Source organism: Rhamphochromis sp. 'chilingali' (assembly GCF_963969265.1).
Source record: "Rhamphochromis sp. 'chilingali' genome assembly, chromosome: 8".
Taxonomy (NCBI): domain Eukaryota; kingdom Metazoa; phylum Chordata; class Actinopteri; order Cichliformes; family Cichlidae; genus Rhamphochromis; species Rhamphochromis sp. 'chilingali'.
Genome location: NC_137935.1, coordinates 25,483,412 through 25,510,966, shown reverse-complemented (window position 1 = coordinate 25,510,966; position 27,555 = coordinate 25,483,412). Strand labels below are relative to the sequence as shown.

Here is a 27,555-nt window from a genome sequence, read left to right as displayed (position 1 = left end):
ACAATGCTACCGGTATCTTATAAGTGAGCACATTACATGTGTGTAGTAGCACGAGTGAGAAGTTATTGTATTTAGATGAAAGGATGGAGTTATTATTCAAATTAGCAAGTTGGGTTAGCAAGCTACATCCATAAACATCACAAAAACAGATACCTGCTAACTGGTGCTAAGTGCCAGACTAACAAAGTAGAATAATTTCACTCACCAATACTGGAGTTAAAACTTTTTAAACTTCTACCAAAAATGCTCCAAAAAAGCAGCAACAGCTGTGCTGACTTGAATTAGCCTAGCTAATCCTAGCAGAGCGCTACGTAGCACCAATTAATCAAAGTTTTCTAGCTAGCTAAAATAGATGAACTACTATTAAAAATTAAACAAAAATTGATTCATTGATAAATTTTCTTTTATATTTAAAAAGGTAACATCGTTTTAAATGTAAAAGGCATCCAGCATGCCTGTGTTTGTGGTGAGTCTGCAGAGATAATAAATCAGTGATTAAATGAGACCCTCGCTAGATTATGTGCTGCTTTGATTGTTACTTGGTTCCTTCCATTTGATGTTTCCTTCACACAAATAAAAGCATTTACATTATTAATCGGTGTATAAATATAAAGTATCTTCGCTCCTCTCAATCAACTTTCACCTGGCAAACTTATTAAAATTAAAAGATAACAACTCAACCCCCACTGTGGAGTTCACGGGATAGTCCTCTGATTATTTTATGTAACATACAAAAAAATTATTGGTTTATACAGTAAATACATTACTAAATGCTTCTTTTTAGCAGTGCTGGATTACTTTATACAGCACACCATCAATGTTGCACCCTGTGGGAATAAATCACCCCTAAAATATATTTATAACAAACAATCCTGTGCCTGTTTGTCAAAAGGATTAGCATTAGCTTTCTATAAATACACAGGTTTTATTCATGTTAATTGGGTTGAGGAGAGGCAACAGCGCAGTGCTGCTCTCCTCAGGTCTTAGTAAAATTAGAAAATTATTTTAATTAATAGGTAAAACTGCAGGTGTTGAAATCTTAAATCATCTGTAATAAGTTTGGTCTAATTGGAGAAGCTGCTGCGGTTCAGTAGCAGCGTTTTCCAGGTTCACATAGTAAAATCCAACTCCTTGTAAATCTGCAGTGGATATATGCAACAATTTCAAAGCAGTGCTTTTTTGTTTACTTTATTACAGACCTTGGTTTCCCTCCACCTTCTAGTGCGCTTGTTATATTACATAGCAATATTAGATTTCTACTAGTGGAGGTTTTTATTCATCAGCAGCAGCAGCAGAGGGAGCTGCTATAGTTTGCTACGGTATAATCCCTCATCAGATTCACTTGCACTCATCATCATCAGCAGTAGCAGCAGCATAATTTAGACATCAACGTCTTTATTGCTTAGTTATACTAACTGAGAACCAGTCCAGGGTCTCTGGCTTTCCCTTGATGAGACAGCCAGCCACTCTGGCCCATTTAAGACATGAAAATAGACCAGGGAGGAGGAGGAGGCTCATCTGCTCTGGGGGCCTCGTTTTTAGAGTTGCCCGCCCCTCCTAGACATCAGAGGACTGATCTGTCGGTGTGGATCAGCAGCTTGCGTACAGCCAGCCCTTTCTGTCACAGCCCTGCTTAATATTCATGAGAGCAAATTGGAATACAGTCATTTAACTTCCATGCATGGTGTATTGCCTCTGGGCAGATCAGATCAGTGGGAATGCTTACTCACAGTGGACTCCCTGGCCCTGGCTGGTTATCATCTCCCTGTATCAGAGCTCCTAGCTCTATCCGGTTGTTCAGTCTGACGTCACTAGCCGTGTCTGGGTCTAAACTCCGCTGCAGGTCCACATATCAAACGATCACTATGGCATTACTGAGAGTTGAAAAACTGTCTAAAGTCTTTCATCTTTAATAAAATGATCAGCGTTCTGCTCTACCAGGTGTAAGAATTGAGTTTAACATCCAGGCATCCATGAAAACGGAATTTATGACATTTAACGGAGTTAGAAGTTAGCAGGGAGTTAGCTCGCTAGCTTCTATCTAAATACAATATAGCATGTCCTGACTGCAGGGTTTTGGAAACAAATTAAAACGTACAGCTCTGCTATCACTTCCAACATAAATGAAGACAGAAAACTAAACAGCAGTGACGTTTGTAGGGTTACTGAAGTTGGGCTAGCTGGTATATAATGATGTGCTAGGTGACCGCTAGCGACACAGCTATGTTAGCATAATATAAACAAGCTAACTTTTTTTCCACTCGATAAAAGTTACCGTGAGTGTTCTCGGTGGTCAGGAACAAATGTAATCGCATGGCAGGATGCTGTAAAAGGACCAAACTTCAGCCAGGAGAACAACTGAGATAATCCATCCACAATACGAGGTTAGTCATTCATATACTGCTGCATAGGCTGGGCTGTAGTTACATCCTAAGGTTTTAAAGACTGAGCTTAAATAAATGATTAGTGGTAATAAAAGCCGAGGGAGGTCAACAGGGATCACTGACTGTTTTAGGAGCTTTTTGAGATCAAATAGAAGAAAATACATAACATTAAACATGTTAACAACACAAAAGCCATATTAAACGCAGACTACTTTAGACCCGGAAGTAGGATTCGTCGCGTCATCACTGAACAACCGGATTCATAGCTCTACACATATTGCTTTCAAGTTCATAGACTGATATAAAGAAAAAATAACTTACTTTGGTGAAATATGATTTTCATCCATGGTAATCAGATTAAATGAAATGCAGTGTACCTGTACAGTGTATTTCAAATTTGGGTCACCCACAGGTCAAGGCCCTATTTTTAGCTGCTGGGAATAAAGCTTGATCACATGCTCGAGCGCTGCCTACATCACACTAATGCTACTATCCATAAATGCACAGAGCAGGAATTTGTTAAGGTTGAAAATTGCTTCCGCTGTTAGTGTTGAATGTGAGTGAGCCAGGTATGATCTCCACATCCCAGGCAGACATGCCCTGAGGGCACAGAGCACAGAGCTGCTTTAATTACCCAAGGTTCCTGCTGTCACATTGTCACTATGAGGTACCCGGTGCCACGATACCATGCAGTGCAGAGTCCCCATGCTGCGGTGGCGTTGACAACTCAGACAATGGATCTGCTCGCTCAACAGATGCAACACAAGTGCCCCCTGAAATATGGGAAGCTGAATCAATCCCACTATCTCTCTGATTCTCTTTTTGCCCCTTCTTGTTTGCTTTCTGCTGTTCTCTCTTCTTCACATGTCACAGAGAGTTCATGACAAAAAAACTAGCAGCTGCATAAAAGATGGAATATGTTGGTGTGGGATGAGAAGTCCCATGTGGCACCGGGACCATTCATCTTAACTTGCAAGGACACATGAGAGAGGAAAACATCACACAAAAAGTGACTGTAGCATGTTTTGAGCATGTGTCAGGCTGAAAAATAATTAAGCGGCGAGTCAAGGACTTCAGGACCTGTGGAATCAACCATGTATACTAATCTTTATTTCCTTGCATTAACACTGATTCACTGTTTACGTGGCTCTGCTGTGGATGGTAACAGCCTGTCAGCCGATCAGTTATGCTGTGGAAAGGAGCACAGCTATGGCTCATAATAGGTGTTGTTTGCTGTATATACAGTAATTCTGTAGGAATGTTACAGCTTCTCTGAAACAGATCATCAGAAGGTCAAACACTCAATAAACAGATTTTTCTAATAGTTTTTCAGTTATAACATTAAACAGACAATAGATTACAACAGCTCTGCAAGAAATAACTGTATAGTTATGTTTAAATATCTGTGTGGCAGTCTAACAACAGACACACTACCAACCTTTGTCGTCCCATTAAAGCAGATGGCAATAAACAAAGAGCTAATTTTCCCATATCTTACCTTCCCAATAAAAACCTTTAAACTTTTACGTGATGTTTTTACGTGTATAATGCACATAAAAAACACTATAGAATGAGGACACAGTATAACACAATACAAAATGGTGCTCTAAGGAATATTTTTATATGGTCAATGGGTTTTTTTTAGTAATAAACTCTCCAAAAATGATCACCTGTCGCTACACACCACTGTTGTGTCTTGCATCTTATTGTTTTATGATGGATAACTTCTGTTCACTCTTCACGCCTCTTTAGTTTTACAAGAAAGCTCTTCTAAGGGGAAAAAATATGTATACATATTGTTTCATAACCAAACAAAAGATGGAGACAGCTGGCATCTAGCTGGTGAACTTAGTGTAGCATTTAGCACGAGTGGGTGGAGACCAAAGCAAAGCTAAAAGGAGAGCCTCTATTGGGCTTTTATGACTCAGAATCACAAACACATCTCCAGATGTAATAAAATGAATGATAATATTATTCCATGTAAGTCAACCGTTTTTGCGCCATGGACCGGTTTATGTCCAACAATATTTTCACTGGCCGGCCTTTAAGGGTTTGTGGATAAATACAAAAAAAGAAAACCAGCACTGCTACCAAAAAAAAAGATTTATTCATAACACTCGGGAAAAGACCCAGGGAAACCGAGTTAATGATAAAAAGGATTAAAAAAAAAACCCTGATTAAAAACCGATAAAACCCCAGAAAACCATAAATTTTACACCCAAGCCTCAACTCTCGTGGCCTGGTACCAAACGACTCACGGACCATTACCGGTCCGTGGCCTGGGGGTTGGGGACCGCTGATGTAAGTAATAGTGTGATTTTATATGCATTTATTTATTTTTGGTGATATAGTCGCGTTTGATGTGTTTATATACGTTCTTATATATTCTTACATGCTTATAACGCAATCCAAACACAAACACTTCATACACATACACTTCAGCCCTGTAGAGATTTCTTTATAGCTTTGAAAGTCTTAAAAAATAGTAAATAATGATAGTTTTTAACATTATTGCTCCAATATCTGTCTCATTGCTTCCTAAACCAGTTGCATAAACAGTGGGAATTACAGAAGTGCAACGTGCAAACAAAATACAATTGAGCTAGCTATAGGAAACTGCAAGAATAGCACTCAAAACTATGACAGTAAGCACCAGATTAGTGAATAAAAAGCTTACATTTAAAAGAGGGTAAATATTAAAAAAGTTCTTGTGATAGTTAAGGTTTACATAAAACAGCTTTCCTCATTCCTCCTGTCCCTCTGAAGATCCCGAAAAAAAAAATCATAGTCAATTATAGATGCATATAATGCATTATTGAACAGTGTCATTTATTTCACCTTTTACAGTTGAGCTCATGAAAAATTATGCCAATTACTGATTTCCTCCAGGGCAATGTAGTAAGTGGTTGGACCCTGAGGCCATTTGTTGGGGCATGACTTGCTGCTCTTTGTGAGGTCGAGGGGAGTGATGTACATGCGTCATCACACCATTTTGCGGTCTGGCTCCTGAGTTTAGTCAATTAGGAAAACGAGCAGTGCAGCGATATGCGCACTTTCACCAGAGTCCATTTCTTTGTTAAATTAAATCAATCTCACTCAGCCAGTCTAAATTGAATAGCTCTCACCTACTTTTAAATGTGAAATAGGCGAATATCAAAACAGCCGTGGCATAAATCCTAATCCAATTTCTCTGATGCTCGCGAAGAATAGAAGCTTTTCAAGCAACCGCACACTTCTTTAATCTATCTTCTCTCGAGACATTTTCTATTGTAACATCTTCAAGAGTCAATTAACTTCACTTGAATAATTTGATTGGAAAACTTTGAAGTGTGCTAGCTGTTTGTAACTGGATTTTTTTTAAATAAAAAAAAAATATTATGTGTATTTTTTAATTTCGTTTAAATAAAATTGACAAACTTTCTTCACTTACTTCCCCAAATCCAATCAATTGAAGTTTACAAAATATGACGTTTTACTACATGCATACACACACACCTCATTCACAACACAAACTGTCTTTAGCATAATCAGCTGTGTATTTTGGATTTCACATGAGGGAAATTCTCTGCTGGATGAAAACGAATCAAAGCAGTATGTTTAAAATATCTTGACACGAGTGATTTTAAAGTGTCTTCTCCTTCTCACTAACCTTGAGCACCATCAGGTGAGGCTGAACCCCCCCTAAAAAAAAAACTACTACCACCACCATCACCTCCGATCTGTATTATCAACAGAGCACTGAGAAGATTGATACTCCCAGTGCCAGCTGGAAAAAGAGAATGAATCAGAATTTAATATGACTTTGATGTATTATTTTCATCTTAGCCGGTGCCACAGACCCATCGAGAACCCGGCGCACAATCCCACAGCGTCTTAAAATATTTAAATTGGCTAAAACTTTTTGATGTTAGAGACTGTACAGGTATATGAAAGTTTCTCTGCTGGGAGCATATATAGTGCACATTGCAGAAATTTTATTTGGACCACCCACTCTTAAAAAGTCAGTCTTTCTATAAACGCATATGTGACATTTACACAATCTGCTTTATATATTGTTGAAGAAACTGTATATGCAATATATATTATAAGATATAAACTATATAATACACTATATTTAACAAATACCTATTTTTTCCACATATCTGAGAAACATAATGAGTTGTGTAAACATCTTATCACCCCTTTAAACAAATGAATCTGCAGAAAATATTTTGCATGTATGCATATGGGCATGTTCTAGGACAGGCAGATAACATATTGCAGACAGGCAGCAAGCAGAGTCACGTATTGTATAAAAAAAGGGACGCAGACATTGATTGATTGGTACTTGCTACTTGTGGGCTGTACTACAGTCTGAGTCACAGCTGACATGTTAAAAACCATAATTACAGCATCAAAAATGTGTTTTCTATAAATATATTATTTTATTGTGTCTTACATTTTTCCTCACAAAGGTGATTAGAGCCCCCTAAAAGCTATAATGCAAGCCATATAAGGCACTTTGCTCCTTTTTGGTAATAAAATTTAGGCTGCATTCTTGCCAACCAGGGAGACCAGGCAGGCATGGTGAGATATTGCAGTGATACCTGTGATATTACAGTCTCAGTAGAAAAAACAGCATTGTTTAATTTGACATAACAATTGATATGATTCTGACCAGTGTGTTTTAATACAGGAAGAATAAACAGCTACCATCCCATTTGTGGGTTTCTAGCTAGCTAAAAAAACAACAAAAAACAACTAACTTTGTTAGCCTAAACATTTTAATCTAGAAGTTTCAAGTACATCTAAAATGAGTGCACTTTTTTGACATAGTGTTAATATCAGTGTTAGCTCGTTTATTTTGTATTTTATTTTAAATTAGCATTAGCCTTTATAGCGCTAATTTAAGCTAACATAAAAGATAAGGTTATTTTCGCCATTTATTCATATTCCTGGGGAAAAAAAACTCTTTCACTTGCTGTCTATTTGCAGAAGCACAGTTTACCCCTTATAATATAATATTATTTAAATTATTTTGTAAGAAAAAAATACATTTATAAGAAAATACTGTAGTGGGGGGGGGGGGGGAGCAATATACAGAACACTGTTTTATCTAAGCTTAATGTAGCAAATATATAGCTTTATAATCTCACAGAAAAATATACTGTCTGTTTGTATTTTGATAAATAGTTATCCTGCCCTGAACTACAGTCAAAACATTTAAATGAAATGTCTGTATAGTTTTTTTTTAGTGTAGTGGTGTAGTGTACTTTATATAACATTGAAAATATAGGTCTCTGTCCACCTTTTCAATATATCTGCATATTCCTTTCTCAGGAGAAAGGCTCCAGCAGTGATCCTTACCTCCATAATAATTTTTGTGTGTTGAATTCCTAATCTTCAAATGAGTGTTTTGCATGTGTACATGTGCAGGTCAGTGGAGTGTCTCATTGCTAGTTCAGAGCTACTGGAGCAGAGAAAAGGATGGAAATGTCTGCAATTTGAAACCTTGTTAGGAATTTATGAAGTGCTAAAATGTTTTCTCCCCAGAGAGGGTCCAAGCCAGCTGCCAGTGCCACTGTAAGCCATTTACTGCAGAGCTTTGCCACCAGGCTGAGGCGACAAGGCATACACACACAAATGCTGTATTTTTGCCTGAAATACAAACAAACTGTCTTTTCACAGAACCTCAGATCGTAGACTTCTGCTGCCTTGGCTTCTTCACTCTGAAATCAAACAGCTGTAGATTTATATGCAGCTAATTGAGCCAACATTGACATTTATTACCCTCCTATCCTCTTGAGAATGCTCCTGCACTAACTACATTTAATGCCATTCTCTTTACAGTGATGCCAGTTTAAACCGAAGCATGAACATAATCACGGCCGTGGACCTTATTTCATAATTGATGGGAGTTTATGTTAATTTAATGTTCCCAAAATCCCAGGGATGGGAATACACTGATGAATCTATAACTGCTGATCATGAGCAATGAATAAGCAACACTTGGAGTCAGAGATTTTTAACAAATACTGATTCAATCTTCTTCATCTTAACTAATTTAAATTGATACTTAAATATCAAGAGCTTAATATCAAGAGCGTATTTATCAACTTATGTTAAGGTGGTGCTTTCAGCAATAATTACTGCAAAATTTAAAAATGAAAGACTGATAAATAAAATCAAAACCACAGATTGTGATGTTCTCCTATTTTTTTTCTTTTCCAGTTTTCAGTGAAGACCTACATTCCAGCTTATACTTTGTCAATGCATCTCTGCAAGAGGTAGTATTTGCCAGCACCACAGGGACCTCTGTGCCCTGTCCTGCTGGGGGTGCGCCGCCTGCCTCGTTGCGGTGGTATCTGGCTACCGGCGAGGAGATCTACGATGTCCCCGGCATCCGTCACGTTCACCCCAATGGAACCCTCCAGATCTTTAACTTCCTGCCATCCAGCTTTAGCAAGCTGATCCATGACAACACGTACTACTGCACTGCCGAGAACCCTTCTGGCAAGATTAGGAGTCAGGATGTCCACATCAAAGCCGGTGAGTCTCCAGATAAGGGTTTGAAGGACTTGTTGTTATTGTGATGATGGGGGAACTTGCATGAGTATGAATTTAACAGACTGAGTGTACAACACTTGTAGTACTGATAGTGTGTTATTTTTTTGTAGTTTAGTGGTTAAGTCCAGCAAAGGTCCAAAATCTTACAATAATGCTGCTTAAAGGCTTAGAGCAACTAATGATTGATCTGTAGGTATAGATCAGACAGTTGCCAGGCAGAACCCTTGATGGTCCAATCCCAAGTTGTTCTCAGGACATGCAAGGTCACTTCTCTCTTTGGGAAGAAACCTAAGGTAGCGCTTTAGATTAGGAGAAACTGGCCTGATAATGTTGGACTTCAATGCACAGCTTTTGGAACTAGTCTACTGGAAAAGGCTGGACTTTAGTGCAATCTGCTATTGCCCTCAGTGATTGGACAGGGCAGTGTCGGACAGAGGTGGGCATACTTGTATCATCCAAGCGTGCTTGAAAACTGGGGTTCTCCCTAGTGTCAAAAAAAGAGATCCTGACTGTAAAGCACAAAATAACAGCTCTGAGTTTCTGGTAGTTTCTTGGAGTCCCTGAGTAGGGTGATGGAAGTGGCCCAAGTTGGAGACACCATTGTCCTACTGGGGGACTTCAGTGCTCATCTGGGCAATGACAGTAAATCTGAATGATCTGAATCCAGGCACTGTTCTGGCATTGGAATATTTGTCCATAAATAACACCACGTTCACGCATAAGAATGTTAACCAGGACACCCTAGGGCATAGGTCAATGATCAGTTTTGTAACTGTATCAGTAGATCAGGTGAGTGGAGGATGCCAATTAGCCCAGCCATGCCTAAATGTATACTGAGGAGGTGCGTCCCACCTCTAGTAGAACTTCAGCAGCATTCTGACGGAGGCTGGGGGTCTGAATAGCCCATGTTATGCACCTCCGTTGATCTGTTCCTACATAGCTACAAGGAGTTGTGTAAGGTGGTTGATACCTGCTGTGGACTGTGTTCTCTGAAACACAGATAAGATTAGAAGTTCATGCTATAACATGCACCAGTTTTGTAGTTAAATTTTTTTAGGTGAAACTTGTGTCTCTACTTTAAGCTACACTTTCCACTACCCTGGAAAGTGTCCCTTTCTTTGCAATTTTATACCATAGATCTGAACTCTGATGCTTTCTTTGATGGCAGACCCAGTTTGCTTCACCCTAGATGTCTTTAAAAAAATGCATAATAATGTCATTATTTTGCCCTGTAAATGAGACGTGCCTTTTAATTCTGTTTTTTAATTGTTCAATAGTATCACGGGAACCCTACACAGTCAGAGTGGCTGACCAGAAGGCTATGAGAGGGAGTGTAGCCGTGTTCAAGTGCATTATTCCTGCTTCTGTGGAGGCCTACGTCACTGTCGTATCATGGGAGAAAGACACCGTGTCGCTCAGCTCAGGTAGGAGAAAAACTTCAAATATAGAGCTTTTAGCACTCAAAGCCTCCATGTTCACAACATGGTAATAACTGAACTTAATGTGTATATCTGAAGGTAAAAAGCAAACATTGATGCTAAAATGACCGACCACATTTGTAACTTTGTGCAAGGTATGTACTAAAAAAGACTTTTAGTGGCCATGCCGGTAATTTCTGAGAGTTGTGTCCTTTTTTTTTTTTTTTGCTGTTTATGCCCAGTTGCCTTCCACTTTGCTCTGTGCTCTTTGGACGCTGTGTTCTGTTTAGCTGTGAGTCATCTTCTTACCTGTTTACTGGCTGAGTCTGCCATTACTGGGGCTCTGCAGCTCTATACAGCTATGTCCTCTCACTAGCCAGAGGATGTTGATAACTGTCACATTGAATCACTGGGCTTCTCTTTCTTGTACACACTCCACCTCAGCCAACGCCATTTTGAGTCCAGCAAGGGGTAAAGTGGGACAGTTTACATAGCATTACATACCAATGACCTAGTTTACCCTCCTTATTTGAATCCAGTGGCACAGCGGGATAGCGCAACACACCAGAACGTTCTGTAGCTTGAATTTTTACTCAGGTTAAATGGGATGCTTATCTCTTTGATTGCTCCATGTACTGCCCGCTGGCTGATTTTGCTTCATACTGTGGCGTTCAGGGACCTGTAAGTGAGCACTTGATGTCATTTGACTGAAGGCAGAATCTGGGACGGTGTTTTGGTGGCATTTTAAATGTGTGTGCTCAAGCATGAAGATGTGTCTTCTGATCCATGCCAGCGACTTATTTACTCGAGGTTACTCGAGTTACTCGCTGCAAGCTGCTGGTTGAAGACATTGCCTAATGTCACGGAGAGCGAGCAAATACGCAGCATGCAGATATGATTAGGTTCCGCAAATGAAATGAATCATGTAGACAAGACCCAGAGATGATGTTTATCTTAAGTGTGACTGAAAAAACAAAAGCGTCCATGCAAATGAAATACTTTTACGTGTGTTCTCTAGATCAAAAACAAAAGTTTGTTGTCCTGAATTAGAAAATACATGAAGAACGCCTCTCCGTGTATAGACCAGGAGTAGTATTTGTGCCATTTCTGCAAATTAAAATGCAATGTCTGCCAATTATTTTTTCCAAATCAGCTCTGATACAGTCCACAGTGATGTCTGTGCTTTTTACCGCAGGCCAGACGGCCTATAGAATATGCAGTGAAGTTTTGATGGATTATATTGTACACTTGGTGTTCTTTTGAGTTCTTTCACGAGTGTTCAAAAGAACAACGATATCGGATTGTCTGTGTTTACTCCAATAAGTATTGCAGCAGGCGAGTGCTGTCAAAAGCATGAGCACACGGTCAAAATCACTGCTGCTCGGTGATAAATATTTGATGGTAGATTCTGATGCATGAGCGGATTCACCGCGCACTGTTATGGAGAGGGTATGTTTACTCTAGGAGGGTTAGGAGGTGTGTGTGTGTGTTGTGTGCTCGTGTTTGTGCGTGAGCAAAGAACAAGAGAGTGAGTGAGAGACACCATAAGGATACCAACCGGGCTTGACAATGGCAGGGGGATGCAGTCTGGCCCAGCCTAGTTTTCCGACTTTTTTTTTTTCCACAGCCCTTTCCTTTCTTTTATTCAGTTTTACATAAAAGACGATTTAGTCTCAGAGGACACAAAATAAAGCTATCCCACCGCCTCACTGAATTATTAATCTCAGGTTTTTGTTGGGAGCGGTAACATCAAGTGCACTTCTCTACCTTTGCACGGTGCATCAGAATTAGAAGAAAGACACATCTTTTATAAGATATTTCTCTGAATAGAGGCTGAAATAATCAAAATGGTTAAAACATTGTGGCAGATCATGGTGATAAAGACCTGCGGCTCTGAAACATCTAAGCTGATACCAACAATGTGCTCACTGCTTAAATGTTCAGGTGTGAGGTTTTGCCTTTTGAGATCTCTAAGTCGCAGAGAGGAAACTGGCTCAAATCGCAGCTGCTGACATCTGTGGAATATCCAGTGATTCACATTAGGGTCAAAAATAGATGCATAATTACAGACTAGAGCTTGTCTTAATTAATCAGCTGTGATTGAAAAGTTAATTACAATATGAATTACCTTTCAGAACGAGGACTGCTTAGTAGTCATTTGAAGCAGCCTGTTTTCAATGTGAATGAGCATGATGCAAGCTCACCGGGTCCTAATGTTGCCACTAACATACCATTAACCCGTCATGAATTTTAAAATGGATCTCGCAGCACGAGCTTTCAAATGGCCGGCTCCGATCGCCTCCTCGCCGCTTTTGATAAACAATTGACAGAGCTAATACAGAGATGAAAGGGGTAAAAAAATATGAAAGGAAGGAAGGTAGAGTAGGGAGGGGAGGAGTTGAGCTGTGTCCTACTGTGGTCCTGCCAGGATTTTATATGATGGACCTTTATTTGAATGCACGTGTGCGCTCCTGTTGTCTTACTACCTGTGTGCACACATTTATGTAAATGCAGAGCTTTTCTTTTTTTTTTTTTACACACCCCAGTGTGTTTGCATGTCAAGTGGCCGTGCTTTTTGAAAAGGGTTAGTGTGTGTCTCTGTGTTTTCTATCTACCTGCCTTTTGTCTCCTATCATTCATGATATGAGGCAGCTTAATGAGCTGGGCGGCCTTGGTTTCAGACAAGAGCTTCTGCAAAACCAGTGCTTAAACGCTGAATGAGCTGCAGAGAACATGTTGTCTCAGAGACCTTGTGCTCATCTCTAGGATGTTCATAGTTACGTATGTTGTGCAATTTGAGCACAAATTCGCCCTGTGCTTGCATCGTCAGTCGTGAGCTGAAATCTGTCAAGTCGTAGATTAGTTCCTCTTGTGCCTACCGTGTACAGACCAACTTCTTATTGACTGTTCTTGCGCACTATAGATGAAGAGGGAACATTAGCCCAAAGTTATCATGCTGTTGGTAAGAAAGGATGCACACAAGATAGCTCTCAGGGTTTAACTTTTGTTTTGCAAGTAGAGGCATCAAACTTTGAAACTGAAAGAGCGGAATTTTCGGCGTAGTGCCTAGATGTGAGTGTTTAGATTATGTAATTGGATCCTTTCTTTAGGTTAATAAATTATAATTTGACTTGTATTTCTCAATAATGTCAGATTGCTGCCTATCTTGGTCTAGGATGTTGTCCCAAAAAGCATCAGAATCTTTCTTTTTAAAGATTGTGCCAAATCAAGTTTAATCTATAGCACATTAAAAAAACAGCTGTTGGTGAAAGTGCAATGCATCTAAAATAAAAATAACATGAAAATACAGGACAAAATGACAAAATGAGTTTAAGAAGGGAAATGTTTGATCAAGCACTTGGCAACAGTGGGAAGAAAAACTCTCTTTTAACCTTCCTGCCTTCTTGGGACCTTTTTGTGCCACTGCTATGTGTTAAATGGCTGCCATTTCCACTGTGTTCAGTGGAATATAACCAAACTTGCCACAGGATAGTTTTTACCTGTCAATGTTAATATTCCAGTGTGAATTCCTTAAATCAGCCTAAAATGGCTGAGCAGCAGAAATCCCCACACCCATCACCCTGGGGACCATTTTCTGCCCATTGACTTCCATTATAAACGCTATTTTTCAACCCCAAATTATCATCATATGATTTTATTTTTTCTTCTTTTCTTGGATGTCAATGAAGACTCAGGGCCTTGAAGTTTTAATTTTTAAATTGCAAAAAAAATGCAAAAAAAATAATGGCAGGTCAAAATGTATGTTGGTGCCAATCTTTGGTCCATCTAAAGGCCTACTTATAATGACAATCACATATTACTTCAACTGGTTTTTTGTGGAAATATTTAGTTTCGTTTTTTGGTTTTTGGGGCTTATAACACAGGGCGCTCATGTAATAACACTGGGATTTGAAGGGTTAAAACAACGAAAATATAATTAAAACTTTACATGAATATTTCAGGGAGAAGTAGTTTTACAAGGTTGGCTAATTTAAAGTGGAATAAGATATGGATATATGGTCTTTTTATGGCGTGGCTGAGAATGGTCCCTAGGGTGATGGGTGTGAGTTTTTTAAAGGATGGCAGGAGGGTTAACAGGATGAAACTTCTGGAAGAACTAGGCTCAGCTGTCACTGACCACTGACAACACTTATCAACCATCTCATCATTTGTAATAGTTAGCCTCATATCGTTGTCTTTTAAATTGCTGGGGATTTGTAGCTTTGGTTTCTAACTATTAAAATCAAAATGAATGATATGATTCATTTGACAAGACCTATCAGGCCCAGTGCTGTAATGTACTTAGGCTAAGAGAAACTAAACCTGTACACCTATCACAAACTAATCCGGGAGGAAACCTGACACAGCCTATGATAATGACGTGTAAGCCAGACCGATGACCTGCAGAAACTCCCTGGGGGACAGCTGGTAAAGAGGGGAAAGGTGAGGAGGGGTCAGGTAGGATGGGGAGAGGACAGGAAAAGAAGAAGGAGGCCATATCTCCCTGTCACAAGGAGATACGGCCTCCTTCAGAGAAAGAAAACGCATGCCTCTCGTCTTTTCGGGCAGGAGATTAGGTTAGAGATGAAAGACAGGAAGCTTTATTTTGCAATACAGTAAGACACAGGCTTAGAGTGCGAAGGAAGGAAGAGACTCCACAGGTCCTGCCTACTTCCAGGGTGTGCTGCCATCTTGGCTGTCCACCCTCTTAATTTCACACAACATTGCATAACTTTTCTTCTCCGATGTTTGAATAAAATTTGGACAGTGCATACATTCTATAAGAGTACAGCACTTGTCTGTCGTCTAGATTTGGCCAAATCTTTATATAAATATATTTTTACTATTCAGTAATATTTTTTTTAACCAAAAACATGTCCTCATACTTCATTTATTAACAAATATCACATTTTTTGTTTGTTTTGATTTTGTTCGCAAATTATATTGTGATAAACTAAATATTTCTAATATTTATTAACTGTTTATTAATTGCAAAATAGAACTACAAACATATCCTGTATCACTGGATCATACCGCGCACGTTTTAAAGAGAGAGAGTTTTTTTGGTTTGTATACACTATATATAATATATTGTAATATAGTGTTTATCCATAATGATAAAATCAGATGTTGACATTTTTTATGTTTATGTTTGACTGAGGAAAATACTTCTCTTCTCTTCCATCCTCCTCCGCCGGCCTTGACTGTCGGACTTTTTTCTTTTCCTCTCATTTCGTTGCATAACCTGCTTGGCACAGTGCCCCAGTCAATTTCCTCCTGCATGGAAAATGCTATTTTTTTTATTTGCTTTATGCAAATAACTCCATCCAATACTCAGAGCATCGGCGAAGGGGACAAAAAAAAAAATCTGGCTACATTTTTCAGTCACATGCGTGTTGGCTTCTTGCATTCTGCTCACTCGTCTCTCTTCCTTGTGAATGCTTATAGGGGCTAATTAAACAGTTTGCTTCCTAATAGAATCACAGCCTTAACCAGCCAGCGGCCCAGTCGCGGGAATGTAAAGGATGTCTTCAAAGGGGCTACTGTAGGTGTTTGGTTTACGTGATCACTGTTGCAGGATTTTTATCATGCCAGTGATGTGCCACCGTCTCCATTTTTCACTGAGATTGACAGTGAGGGCACTGAGAAGGCAGGCAGAGATGGGGCTGTAAATTCAACACGCCCAAAGTCAGGCCAACCTTGAAAGGAGGGCACAGTGCTAGGAATGAGCTTGCGAGGGAATAAGATGCAATGAAATGTCGAGAAGGAGAGGACAGATTAGAAGAAAGGAAGTGAGGGGAGAGTTGAGGAAACAAAAGAGTGAGAAGGAAGGGCTAGAGAGACGTGTGGGTGAGGCTTTTTCTTTGGTAAACAAGAGACTGCATCACATTCGCCACATGATCTCGTCCCTCTGTCTTCCTCTTTAAAGCTTTCTTCACTCGTTCTCACTTTCAGTCTCTTTCAAATTTCTGTTTCTTCCTCCCCACACGAGCAGGGTTTGTTGATCTTGTTGTTGGGGGGCTTGAAAATGGGTCAAGCACAAGAGTGCGATGACTGGAATTCAGAGAAAGCTCAAGATATTATTATGAGCATGTGCGCATATCAGCACATATATGTGCCTGTGTGTATGTGTGTGTTTGCACCAAACTCCACCCATTCTGCAGTGAAACCCTATGAAAACAACACCGCCTATCATTTTGCTCCCCCCCTCCTCCCACACAGATCAGCAGTTAGTGAAATGCTGACCCTTGTCTTTCACTGCACCCCTTTTCCCAGTCCCCCCACACACACACACACACACACACACACACACACACACACACACACACACACACACACACACGCTTGTTTTCATATCTTAGTGAAGACATCTAATTGACATAATGCTTTCCCTAGCCGCTTACCCTAACCATTAAAAATGGTTATGGTTCTCAGCCTAAACCTAATGATAACCTAATTGTAACCCTGACACTAAAACCACATTTTGAGCCTTAAAAATGCCTTTAAACTTGTGGGGACGGGCATTTGTCCCCATAAGTGACTGTTGGTCCCCACAAGTATAGTGCCAAGCCAATTTTCTGTCCTCAACAAGGACGTCTAAACATGTACACACACACACACACACACACACTGACTCTAAAGGAGATGGGGTGCTTTTTGTGATGTTGTCACATAAGGAGTGTTTTGGGTTGGTGGGCTAAGGCCACTCTCTCGTAATAAAAAAAGCAAAAAGCAAAATCAATAGTTGTGCGCATTAATCACTCTGCTGCCACAGAGAATTATGGGAACGCGAGCTGAAGGATGCATTTTGTGCATTTGCGACTTATGAGTGCTGCGTGAAGGGGAGTTTGGGGAATTGGAACAGGACGAGACAAGACCCTTTTAGCAAGAAGTGAGGTTAGCGCGGAGATGTTTTCTTGTGTACACGCATTGTGCGCGCAGTCATCTCACTGTTGCCTTGTCTTAGCTCGCTGTTGGGTGGCATTCACACCGTGTTATTTTGAAAGCTTTGATGTTTGAGGCTTTAAAATAGCTGGGATCACATTTTCATCTTGAAGGTTCTTTAATAAGCAGCGGTTTTTGGATGGTTCAGGAACATTTTTACGCTTTGTACATTATTATTTGGATTCAGATCTTCCTTCAGCACAGAGGAGAGATAAAGAAAACCTCGCTCCCCTCTGACTTTCTCTTTGAGCTTCCACTGTTTGAAGTCTCCATCTTAGTTGTGGTGAGGGCTTGAGGACGTGATACATATTTGATAAGGATCGATAGAAGGGTTACTGAGACTGAGATGGAGGGAAATCAATCTTGGACTGGGCTTCCCAAAAGCATCTTAAACCTAAGGTGATCTTTGAAGAATCCAGCTCTGGAGCTGATGCACAGACTCGTACATTCTCACAGAAACACAATGCAATTTTTAAAAAAGTTCCTTTCATGTCCTCTCTTTTCCTTTTTCTTTTTTTTTTAGTTCATCTGTTGAACAACTGTTTCACTGATGTTCATGTTTTATATTAAACCGTCTACTGACATAATCGCTATGCACATAAAACAATAAAGCAATCTGTTTAGTGATGGGGGACTGAACAGCAGGCAGCGTTCTGGCACGGTGGCTGTGATTCCCAGCTGATACTCCATACGGATAGACAAAATCAACAACTGTTGAGGCGGGCATTCTTCCATCAGTGTTTACTAATAAACAGTAGCAATATGGCAGCCATTAGGCTGTTTAGGCTGAGAATGATTAGGGTGGTGATGGCTAGGCGCAATGGGAGACTGAACATGCTCTCATCTTTAATAGGCAATTTGGCTATGGGGGATGCCGCTTTGTTTTTGACTTGGCCTGAAGACAGAAGCTTAGATAAGCGCTGATTTGGAAGAGTGTGCTGCGAGTGCAGTGATCTCATTTTAGGAAATTTGTGTTACGGAGGCCAGTGCGATCTGCTGAAAGAAAGTGTAGACTATCAAGATGACATGCAATTTGAAGTTACTGTTGATCTTATACGCATTGTCTTATTACCTTAACAAATAAGACAGAAATAGAAAGATGTAAATAATTTAGCTTTTTTTCCAGAGAAAAGTTAGAAATTTAAGTTTTGTGGTTGAAAGAAGCTCATCTAGAGGAAAAGGTCCATCCTGCCTGAGCTTTTGGATTACTGTAGAGCAACGCTCGGCTGAAAATGGACTGGATCCGGGCCAGAACTAGCCTGGCGTCGGGCCAAAACACAGATTAGTAATAAGCATGGTGTGAGCTAATTACAGCCGGAACAAGCAATTAATTTCTGTTTATAAACTCTCCTGTATGTGGGCTGCTGAATGAAATGGCTGCGTAGGTGCAAGCACCCTGTGCTCATGCATGTGTCTGCATGTGTCATGCATGACAGGTGGTGGGGTTCACGGAGGAATGTGTCCATATGTTCCCAGCTCAAGCACTGGGATAAATTGAGACAAACTGGTGTGCTCAGTCACATCCCATAATGCAGCAGTGTCTGATCCCATCTTAAGTGACTGATTAGAGTAAAAAAGGCACTTAATAACTCAAATTACTCTGCTGACCTAATAGGGATTTTTCACTCCATTTTTTTCTCTCTCTCACATCTTCCATCCAATCAAGGATTAATACGTGCTCTTATTCTTCTCCCAGGGTGGTAAATCTGTAAAAATACAGTAAATCGCATTGAGCCTCTTTAAACTTTCACACAGTGCCTGGGAGCCCGTGGGCCCCATGCTGGGCATCTGTAACACTGATTAGACATGATCATGGTTTCAGAACACCTGCAGTGGACACCAATCAGAGAGTCGGAGAGAGGGATCTAATTTTACAACCAAACACTGTGTGGATGTATAAGTTCATCTTAACATCCAGCTATAGCTTGTGAAAACACTACTGCATCTTCCCGAGTTATGGAGCTTTGGGAGCTCTCCGTGTTATCTCAGCTCAGGTTTAGTTGCTACAAATGTTACCGGACAGCCTCTGTAAAATGCTTGGGACTTGAAAGACACGTGCTCTGACCAGGCAGGATTGCCATTGAGTTGCATTATGGAAAATAAGAATCAGTGTCTGGGAGGCAGAATTTCCCTCTCGGGTCGATCAAATTTGACTAGACTTTGTTTCTTTTTCTTTTCTTTGCTGTGTCTCCTCAAGCGTTGACCTGTTCACGTTCATCTGGGCTAGCGTTAGGATGCATTTTTGCCACGCGCTAAACAAACATAGTTTTAGAAACTATTACATGTTGTTGCATGCATTTTAGCCCCAGACTTTTTCTGTTATAGGATTTCCATTTTCCCCAATAAAGGTGAAGATGTGAAACTAATCCTACCCCAAACCCTTAATACAGTGACCTGGTGAAGCCTGCTAATATCATCAGAATATTTTAAAAGCGCAAATTTTAAACTCTTTTGCCAAATAATAAAAGAAAATGAACCCGATTGAGCTGATTGGTGGCTTGAACATTAATCAGTGTTTGGGACTAGTGCAACAAATATACTATCGTAATTTTTATCACTGTTAGTCGCTGTACTGTTCTTTTTTTAATGTTCTTTTTGGTGCCAAGCAGCTATAACTGGTCACTTTTCTTCTGATACAGCTTTGTTTTAGCCATTCCCCGAACACCTGAGATGTCCAATTACTGCACAGTTTTAGCGCATCGTGCAAGTTTGAGTTGACTTCACCGGTGACAAATGGACAAATCGCTCTCCAGATTGAATCCATCACAAGTAAATGACCAGCTGACTTCACAGCAAGGTGACCCTCCATCTTTTCCTTGATGTATGAGGCATCAAGCATCATTATTTTTCTTCAAGGCTCGTTTTCTTTCCTCTTGCCTCTTCTTTGGCATGAGCCTTGAGAACAACACTTAGACACACACAGACAATCACACACTCGGTATACTCGTGGCCCGTCTTTGACCTCACCTTGTCATTGTGCAGCCAGTGACTAAGATCCAAACACCCAAACTCCCGGTGGACTGCTGCTAAGTGGCTGTGGTGAAAACAGTGGGTCTGCTATGTCCTCACTGTGTGCTAGCTGTGTGTCTGTGTGCAATTAAAAGCAGACAAAAACATTTTTAATTAAGCTTCCTGTGATATTACCGCACTGAATTAATGATTTCGAGATATGTGGGGGACTTCTTGTACAAGAGGTTCTTAAACCTGAGAGGACGCGTCGTACTGAAGCATTAATGGCGCTGTGCGTGTACGTGGCCAGTCAAACTGTCATTTGCAGCAGTGACGTCACGAGGTGACAACCACGGGCAGAGTGGCCTTTTGACAGACGCAGCCTGTAATCTGCACATCAGCGTAGGAGTTGAGCCAGCCTATCACAGCCGAGCGCCCATCGCCGCACACGCTTATCACCTGCGTACAGCTGCTGTTGCCCCTTTGAGGGAGCGAGTGAAGAGGATGGAGAGAAAGGAAAGAAAGCACAAGAATGAGCGCCTGAGACAGAGGCTGATTTGTGTTGTGTCGCAGCACATTCTCGCCTGCATCTTTCTTTCATACAGTTTCTAAGGTGTGCGTTTGAAGAAGCATTTTTCTGGATCCTATAATCCACATTTTTTCCCTCCCATTTAAGGGTCGAATGGAAGGAAAGTCTTTGTGTTTGTTCTGATTAGTGCTGCATCAGCCCAGCAATAGTTAAAAATGTGATTCAGAGTGGAAGCATGCTTTGTAGCCCTTGCGAAATGAGAAAGGAAAGAGAGAGAGTAGAGATAAGCTCAATCTGAATTGATTTTCGTGTTACTTTCTGCTGTACTTGAGTTTCCATAGCAACGTGGTCAGGTTCCCTCGGCCTCCTAGGGCAAGTGTAATTGTTGTCTATTTCTTCCAGCAAACTTTCCTTTCCTTTCCTTTGCTTTCCTTTCCTTCGTCTTTTGTCTCTGAAAAATGGAAACATACTGTAGATAAAATGGTTCTTGGGTTTCTTTTTTGCAGCTGGCTGAGACAGAATAGTTGTATTAATAGTAGCACAGTACCGCCATCCAGCCAAAAAAATTCCATGTTCTCTGAAAGGGAGCTTTGGAAATTGCTTAACAATGTAACACTTAAGTTTATCCAACTACTCTGACTGAAATCTCATATATATTTAGAGGCAGTAGCTATGTTTCCCCATATAAGGCCAGTGCATAAATTATTATAATGCCCCTAAGACCAAAGTCCCAAACACCGGTCTATTCAAATATTGTTTTTATCCATCCAACTGTCTAAAACTCAAAGATGTGCACTTTACTTTAAGGTTTAATTTAAGAAGCAATAAAGAATCTGCACAACCGAGAAAGTCTAAGTGTCAAGATCGTTTGCAGTCGCTTGTCATGCGTTTTGATAAATGATGCATCGGTTATCAAAACAGATGAATTTCTCTTAATTCACGGTTAATGAATTTCAGCTTTAAATGGGTTCAAAAGGTAAGTGTTTTATTATTTCCTTTGCTTTATGATTTATTGCTGTATCTATAAGGCTTGTCAGTGATTTACAGCTCTTTGCTCCTGTTGTCCCCTGACTGATTACCATAATACAAGAGCTTTAGTTCAAAAGAAGCTCAGATATAATCAGTGAAAATGGCCGTGACTGAACCTTTGCAGAGTTTAGATTAAAAGAACAAAATGTGTTCACGCACAAATTTTGAAGACGGAGACAGACAAAGGAAGCGAGGAGGAAAAGGAAAAAAAAAAGAGTAGCATAATCCTAAACTGAGTTTGCTGCACATCATCTGATAGATGCATCTTTAAAAAATAAATTAGATATCAGAGCTCTCTGTGAGAGTCCAGTGATACACTGCTGTGCACATAACGAGGCCTTCACAGCTGTTTGGAGTCTAATGGCTCAAAGAGGCCTTGCCTCCTCAGCAAGAAGATATGGAATGCATCTCGGGGCATTTGATTGCTGCTGATCGAGAAACATTTACATTATGGCTTTTAGGACATTATCGAAGAAAAATGGTCCAAAAGCTGATGGAGCTGAGGTCAGCACTCTGACTGTATTTACAGTATATTAGAAAGTGCCTGAGGGAGGCACAAAAAGTCTGGATGTCTCCGCAAAACATGCTCACCGATATCTAGGTTAAAAAAGGTGTATATTGTTGATTGAGTTAATTTAGCACACAATAACATTAATGTTTCACTTATTGTGTTCTGCTTTGGGTGGGGATGACAGCTAGCTGCTTAAAATGTACAATGCCTTATTTCGAGTAAGCCTCTGCATCTGTGATGGCCTTGGACCTGCCCCAATCTGCTCTGTGTTTTCTTCCTCCAGATCGATGCTAATTAATACACATTTCCCCCAGGGACGGTGGGGAGGCCATGCAGACAATCAGAAATTGCCGTCATAGGCTAGAGTTGAGCCGAGAGCTTTATGGGGAAATAAACCTTCCAAATATTTGCATACAGCAAATAGCTGGAGCCTCGTGTCGTATGTTTCCAACAGCGCTGCCGCTACGAGGCATCAGTCATGAGCTGGGGCTCAGTCTGAGAAGCTAAGTGGACAATCAGTGTTTATCCAGTGGCATATGTTAATTGGCTTGTTAGGCGGAGGCAGCGCCTTGTCTAATCATGTGCTTTAATGCAAATCCAGTTCGCGCAAAGTTCAGCCTTCTATTGTTTTAGCAGCCATATTCCATTAAATCCAAAGGTGTGCACGCCTGTGGTTTACGGTACAGCCAGCTGTACAATACAAAATGGCTGTGCCTATACGCGAACAGCCTTCTGGTTCAATGCTCGTTTTGTTTACTTTCCCGTTCCTGCTCTTCTCTCCTCTCTCCATCTCCCTCTGTTAAAACAAGTGGAAAAAAATGAAAAAGGGGAGACATGTTTTTGTGCATGCCTGGCGGACAGATAGGCGCTGCATAACTAGCAGTTTCCTCTGAAGTAGAGAGAAATCTATTTGCTTGTAGAAGCTGCTTGCATAATCCTTTAGTTACACTTGCCAGCTGTGAGCAAAGATATGGCGCTGTGGGATTTGGCATGAAAATCATTGGGAGGACAAAGAAATGAAACTGATAAGTGTTTGTGCATAGGGTCCTTTGCATAATCCAGGATAACCCACAATCTGAGTTTCCCAAATAGATGTAGCGAGAAACCATTAATGAGAGCATATTGTTTGAAAAGAGAGCACATTTAAAGATAATGTGCACATTTCAAAAACTCTGAAATCAGAGATTAGGTTTAATTTGCTTTTGATTATTGGAAATTTTCTTAAACCAATACATTTTGAATATTCTACTCAAGAAAAAAAATTAAAATAAAAGAAGGAAGGTGTTGTCAAAGCCATAATCTGTGAGCCACGTATACAGTGCAGTCTGGTCTTTTTCTGGGTAACACCCTCATGAACACATTGTGGCCAAGCTAAAACACCTCGTCTCCCTTTTTCTCTCTTTGCTCCATATCCTTGTTTCCTTCTGTCTCGGTCAACAGTGTGCACTGCAATAAAGAAAAAACACATCACTCAACAGCTTTCAATACATCTGTCCAACCTCTTAGGGTATTTGTTTGCTCAGACTCCGCTGCCCCGGCACCTGCATTTTATACTTCTCTCTGCGTTATCGGACTCTAATAGACAGCTGCTGAAAGCTGGTGTGAAATATCTGTATGCTACAGTGTGCAGACCCTGATTCGCAGAGGCCTATAATATCTAAATAATGGGATGAAACACTCTCGGGTATGAAATGTTTACATATTTTTCCCCTTTACTGGCATAATTTGTGAAAATCACTTGATGTACCGCCTAAAATTTAGAGCCACCATATCTGTAGTGGCTCAATCTGACGATGAATAAGCAACAAGTAACAGGATGTAAATAATATTTTGCCTCCAAGTTAATAATTGCTCAATTTAACAGGGAGAGTCCTTTGGTGCAATATGGTGTAGCTTTGTTTCTTCACAGCATCAGCACTGTAGACGCCTAAAATGAATCAAAAATGATCACTAATGTGCTTTAAGCCGTCTCTAAACCACAGCGCAGCTTAAAGTTATAAAGATGAAACTGGTTTAGCTTTTTTCATGATATCTGTTGATTTCAAAAAATGTATTATTGTCAAATTAGTTAACGTTAGCAGCATTTGTCTTACTGCATACAATAAAGTGTACATTTAAATAGAAAGAATCCACCTATGAAGATGGCCTCAGTTTTCACAGTTTCTGCAACATGGCTCCCACTGTTTTGTCTTCGCTGTGTGTTTATAGTCTGTCTCTCATTCCCATGTAACATTAATATTTCATTATCCAGAGGAAACAATAGAAATATACAAAAGGAAAAAATAATGGAAGTCTCCGCATCCAGAAAGGTTAAAATATTGATGGGGTTGCAGGTAAATGACTCAAAATCTGAGCGAGAGGATGAAAATGTGGGCTATAAGGAGAGCGAGCAAGGCGAAGAGGGGAAGACATCACTTGTAAAGCTGGGCTCTGAGGGGGCTTGGGCGCATAATCAATGAAGTGAAGTGTGTGTGTGTTGTATCTGTGGCGTCAAGTCGGCTTCACAGAAGCCAATCCTATTTTTACAGGGTAGACAGGTCTGTTGCTATGCTCTTTGAGAAGGTCTCCCGCAGCTTGGAAAAAGACACAGAACATCCACTCAGGGTTTGTATCACACCTCCAGAGTGGACAGAAGAAAAATGGGCAGTCAGAGCGAGGGGGGCTCCCTCCGCTAGGTGACAGATTCAATTGATTATTGATGATTTGATCCATTATACACTCAAAGGAACGTGTTGACACCAGCAGAAATAGACTCTGTACTTATTCATTTCTTTTTAGGGAGAGGTGTGAATGCAGGGAAGACACATGCTGTCTAGAAAAAGGTGAGCATGACGAGCTCGTTTTAACTATTTATTAAGTATTTCATTATTTACTTCTAAAACTCTCAGCTAAAGCGTGTAACCGGTTCAGTTATCGGTTTAAAATGTTTCGATAAAAGTGAAATAAAATCATGTGATTGGATTTTGGTTGAAAGCACAACATTAAAAGGTCGATATCAGAGTGTCATTGTAAGCTTTGACTCAAAGAAAAGATGTTTGTCTGTCTCTCTTTGTGGTAAACATGTAGCTAAACTGATGCTTAAGTGATTAAACATACTGTACAGGCGGGATTATTGTTCACAAACAAGTCACTCAGATTGCCTCCTGTGTGTTTTTTTTTTTTTCTATTTTATGTCATCTTGTCCAGATGTCATCTATTAGACATCAGATTAGGAAGAGTGGTGTTGGATTAGCCAATCCGGAGCCAGAATCATCTTAGATTAGATTATAGTATATGGACATTTGGGTCGCTGCAGTGTCTCTGCTCAGCCAAAATAACATTAAGTCAGTGTTACACTGCTAGACACTACACAGACTGTAATCAGCAGACGAGCAGAAGGAGGATGACGGCATTACACAGAAGGATATAAAAAACAAAAAAATCCTGCTTTTTTACAACTCAATTACAGTTTGCCAAAAGCTGCCCAACTTCACCAGAAAAAAAAAATCAACACTGTTCTTTTCATAAGGGGGTTAAAACGGCAGATGCCCACATAGCCTCTTGTGGTTGCGTGAACAATTGCATGTAAAATCTTAGAATTTTCCAGATGGTTAGTTGTGTGGCCACCGCCACGCCTTATCAGGAAACCCATACAAATGTTAGACAAGCTTCTGGTGTGTGATTTAGTTTGTGGAAGGTGCTTAAATGTAATAATAATATTGATAATACTAAATAAAACTGCCTTTAAATAACAGCTACAAACAGGACGTGAACCCAAGACTCGTGTGCTTCTACATCCAGTAAATGTGAACTCTTTGTATTACCTCACCTGACTCCTAAAGGCTTCCTGGCACAGAGTCTTTTTCACCATCTGTCTCACAGAGGCACTAGACCAACAAATCGGCCCACCCTCACGTCCCGTATGTCATTTTAAGATTCATCAGCACTAGTGGCATTTTGTTGTTGAGGGATATGAGGATGTATTATGGAAAAGTCTACAACAATAGCTTTCCTAACAGGAGGTATGTGTGTGTCCTCAGACTGCAGAAAGCCCAGAAATCTGAGCGTGTGCAAAGAAGGTGATCAGGCCTTCAGTACAGACAGCCCTGCTAATAATAATGGTTATTTTCTCCTCCTCCTCCTCTCCCGCTTTCTCTTTTCTCAGTGTTTGTGCCCAGGCCTCCTGGCAGATAGATGTGCAGAGATTACACCTTCTAATTGGTGCTAGCGGCTGTGGGACAGTGTGGTTCACTGTAGTTTAGTGCTGTGTAGACTGGTTTTTATGTAGTGTGGATTTGTAGTAATGATGATAATGACTTCAGAATGGCAAATTTGCTGTTTAACAGAAAACTGCACTAAAGCATGTAAAGTAATGAGATCACAATAGGCTAAACAAAAGTGTGCATTTTTTCCATTAGCAGATTTTTGTTCTTTATTATTATTATTGTTAACTTTCGTAAGTGCTGGTAATGACTGAGTAGATCATGGCCTTTATTATTGATTAAATCATGGTTCAAAATGTTAGTAGAAGTGGACTGACATTCCAGTCTTATTTAACATGAACAATGTTAGCTTGTATTTTATAGCCATCTTTTGGTTTCTGCAAACACATATTGAGGTTTGACACTTTGTCTATACTTTGGAAGTGAATCAGGCTGCACAAATTACCTGACACAACTCACATGATGAATGATAAAGTTGTTAATTTGTGATATAATTGGAGATGACACTGACCTGGCTATGGGACGGCAATGCTATCTCACTCCTTTGAATCTGAGGCTCTTTGTGTCACTCACAAAGTGCGGAGAAGTGATAGATAACGATCTCACAATGAAACAGGAAGTGTTGCTTTTCTATTAGCTGCACATTTCGCAGTGTATTCATCTGCAGGAACACGACATCCACACGCACATACATATGCATGCTCTATGTCTGCCATATGCCATTTATGAACACAGGCTCTGTGTGACGCCTCTCCCTGTGCAAGTGTATCTGTGTAAGTATGTGATTCTGGTTGCATTTGTCACTCTTTTTTCCTGGGGTGTGTGTGTGTCAGGTCTGATTAAAGTTAACCCCTGTGAGGCGGCTGGTGCACCCCTCCTCTGTCTCTCCTTCTGCTCTCCCTCCACTCTTCCGTCCCTCTATCACTCCATCCCTGGTCTCCTTCCTCCTGGCAGTCTGACAGCACAGGAGAATATGCTCCCTCAAGGTCTCACCCTCCCTTTCTGGCTCCCGCGGGTGGCGTTTCCGTGGAAACAGTGTTAG

At 40.4% G+C, this 27,555-nt stretch overlaps 1 protein-coding gene across 2 annotated transcripts in view; it reads left to right on the top strand.

The window, feature by feature from the left end:
- LOC308401633 (cell adhesion molecule DSCAM-like) overlaps positions 1-27,555 on the top strand; it is a 134,577-nt gene that overhangs the window by 11,856 nt on the left and 95,166 nt on the right. For both annotated transcript variants that reach the window (XM_080889931.1, XM_080889930.1), the window contains exons 2-3: positions 8,595-8,912; positions 10,208-10,354. In XM_080889931.1, the coding sequence (XP_080746057.1) occupies positions 8,595-8,912; positions 10,208-10,354 (465 nt within the window). The remainder of the gene's footprint in view (positions 1-8,594; positions 8,913-10,207; positions 10,355-27,555) is intronic.